General features: G+C 42.4%; 1 protein-coding gene across 1 annotated transcript in view; it reads right to left on the bottom strand.

Annotated features, from left to right (window-relative positions):
• Positions 1-354: 354 nt before the first annotated feature.
• Positions 355-3,189, bottom strand: part of LOC107564544 (protocadherin-1-like) — an 86,411-nt gene continuing 83,576 nt past the window's right edge. The window contains exon 4 of the mRNA XM_016249651.1: positions 355-1,050. Within this exon, the coding sequence (XP_016105137.1) occupies positions 677-1,050 (374 nt within the window). The 3' untranslated portion in view covers positions 355-676. The remainder of the gene's footprint in view (positions 1,051-3,189) is intronic.

Genomic DNA, 3,189 nt, shown 5'->3' with positions numbered 1-3,189 from the left:
AGGGTTGCCATGGAGCACCACCAGGACATTTTTCCCTCCACTCCAGCTCATCTTTTCACGTTCCCATATGCCCATTAAAAACGTTCAGACCCTCGAAAGCAGTGGTACCGACACACACTTCAGGTGTTCAGGCTGATTTAGATGTAACATTTGTCACTATTTTTCAACTTGAGCCTGATAGTAATATTCATATATACACCATAAAAATGTATTTACAGCGTTTTACATGTATAAAGACTGCTCTCCTCTGAGGACAGGATCAAGTTAAGAGCGTTAGACACTCTGGATGTGGCTCAAGACCCTTTTACAGCAGTATTTCCTGTCCACTTCAGCACTTGGTAATCTAGTAGAAGAACCCATGAACATTCTGCAGGCTAGCGAAGCTAAAAGTTTGTTAGTCACATAAAAGTATGCGTCGGTTGTTTTTGATGGTATGCAAAAATTGTACAAACAGTTGAAAGGAACAGTAAAACATGTTAAAAGTGATAATAAATAGATGTATGAATGCATGAATAAATAAATAAATAAAATCAATCTACTCTGACATTATGGCAATAGCGTGTTTTTCCACTATCCAATTGATATCCTGTCGCAAATTCGATGTTCTCTTTTCGTAACCCTGTCTCTGTAATTTCTCAAATTACAATTTCTATCAAAGATGGTGGGTGTGGTTATCTCACAGGTATATCTCTCTTTTCGAGGCGTGATTGGAGGGGGGGCTGGTAGGCGGGAACTCTGATGTCACACTCAGAGGCACCTCCTCCAGTGGGGCGTGGTCACTGGGGGTGTGGTCACTGCTGGAGTAGGCACTACGGGAAGGTGGGAAGCGTGGCCTGTTCTCCTCTCCTCCCAGCCTCACACTCCCATTGGCCAGGCGTCCCAGGCTCCCCCTCTCCTGATAAGGCACAAACGTGGACAGTTTAGGGGGGTTGCGGGTCTTGCGGACGGGCGAAGGCTGCCCGGGCATCCAACAGGCATCTGAGTGACCCAGCTCGCTGCACTCCTGACTGCAGTTTCCCGTCATGGCAACATCAGGCAGTGAGCGAATATCTGTGAGAGGAAGGCACACAAAAAAGCAGTCTTTAATGATGAGTAAATTATATTAAAGAACAGCAAATCAAAACTTGTTTTGATACGCTCGAGTTCATTTCTACCGGGTGAGTCACAGAGACACTGCAGTTCACCTAGCGTCAAATGCAAGCAACTAACAGGGAGTACACAAAGACCTGCCAGTGGTTGCTATGCAATGTGGTTTGGTTGCTATATGAGAGGCAGTTGTTGCTATGCACAGTGCTGTTGTTATGCATTGCATACTGGGATTTCTTCAGTGGCTACTGTGGGTCAGATTCTTCTGGTTTGATTCCTTCAAGTCATTTGAATTGAAATGTTTTCAATTGCCGACTGACGTTTGCTAGGTGCATTCGAATGTCTGCATGTCCACATACATACTGGAAGTTTGGTGGCAAAAGGGCAAAAGTGCAATTCCCTTTTCACTGCATTTATGTCCCTTGGGCTGCAATCCCTCAATATAAATGTTTTTATTATTTATGTACCTATACACATACAGGCACGCTAACATTCAGTATCCTACATTCAACATTAAATGAGACCCACCAAGGCCCCTGAAGGAAAATTCAGCACTAAGGCTTATTGATTGGCAGGTCTGAAATTAGTGAGCCTCTGATTGCTATCCATTTTCCATTCCACTGTTCCCTAATTAATTAAATAGGGCCGAGACCCAGTGACCTCATTCCAACAGAGCCACACAGAGAGCTACATTGACACACACTCCCTGTAATCCGCCAACCACATGCACTCTTTCTCAGGATCTGTTCCACCCTGTGGACCTCGTTCCTCACCCTTGGGCATTCACACCAAAGGTTTTCAACCTCTCAGTCACAAACCCACCTTGGGTTGCTGGATATGGGGATGGGGTTGTAGCCTTTTTATTCATCATACATTTTTTAGCAGAATTTTTTGAATTCTATGACATCGCTAAGAATTTCAAGTAGTGTTGGGAATTGAGGACCAAATGGAGGCATGTGCATATGCTATGTTATTTATGGTGTAATAGGATGCTGTTGTGATCAGTGCGTCAAGAGTGTGTGCATCAATAATAACGGACTATCGCATGGCTAATGTATGACTCCTGTTAAGTCAGTATAATCGTCTTCACCTTGATTTCAAAAGTCATCCATCAAAAATTTACTAGTGTGACACTGGTTTGCTTTATCCAACTGAGAGATAGTTTGCTTATCATATGCTCATGCAGCGGTTGGGTGTTTTGAGCCGCTGCTCAGTCCATATTTCACAGCAAGAAAAGGCTTGGGCTGCTCTGAAACAATCACAGAATATGGGAGAGGTTGTGGTTTGAAGCCATATACATGCTAAAATTAATAATTTACTGAAACCTGGATGCGAGTCTATTCTTTCCTCTGCTTCATATGTTACTGGCCGGGTTTTCACAGCATTTGCGATTGTTTTGAACTGACTGCTTAAATGCATTTGCTTATGCATTTATGGACTAAGTTTGCTGGTTTAAATTGATCTGTTTGCAAACTTCTTTTAGTTTTTAATGTATATTTTTATATAGTATTATTTATTCTGTAATGTATTGATTGAAAGATTTAAACATGAATGAATTAATGATTTTTTTTTCTTACCACTCTGCAAGCCTCCTTTGACATGCTCTGGCACCCCCCTGTGGAGGCTCATCCCACACTTTGAAAACCCCTTAAAGGGGTCATATATTGCTAAAAAGAACATTATTTTGTGTATTTGGTGTAATTAAATGTTTATGCAGTTTAAGGTTAAAAAAACATTATTTTCCACATACTGTACATTATTGTTTCTCCTCTATGCCCCGCCTTTCTGAAACGCGTCGATTTTTACAAAGCTCATCGGTCTGAAAAGCGAGGTGTGCTCTGATTGGCCAGCTATCCAGTGCATTGTGATTGGCCGAATACCTCAAGCGTGTGACGGAAATGTTACGCCCCTTACCATATTGTGATGCCCTGTCCGGCCGGAGCGACGAGACAAAAACATTAAAACCCATTATAAATGAGGCATTTGTTGCATCCAGTGGGGACATAATTACGGATTATAATGACTTATACTGCCTTTTATGCGTTGCGTTGCATCGCGCCGCGTAAACATAAAACCATGCCTGCATTTGTGATCGGAGAAATG

The sequence above is a fragment of the Sinocyclocheilus grahami genome, unplaced genomic scaffold, assembly GCF_001515645.1.
Source record: "Sinocyclocheilus grahami isolate Dianchi unplaced genomic scaffold, SAMN03320097.WGS_v1.1 scaffold946.1, whole genome shotgun sequence".
Classification (NCBI taxonomy): domain Eukaryota; kingdom Metazoa; phylum Chordata; class Actinopteri; order Cypriniformes; family Cyprinidae; genus Sinocyclocheilus; species Sinocyclocheilus grahami.
This window is presented reverse-complemented; position numbering and strand designations above follow the sequence as displayed.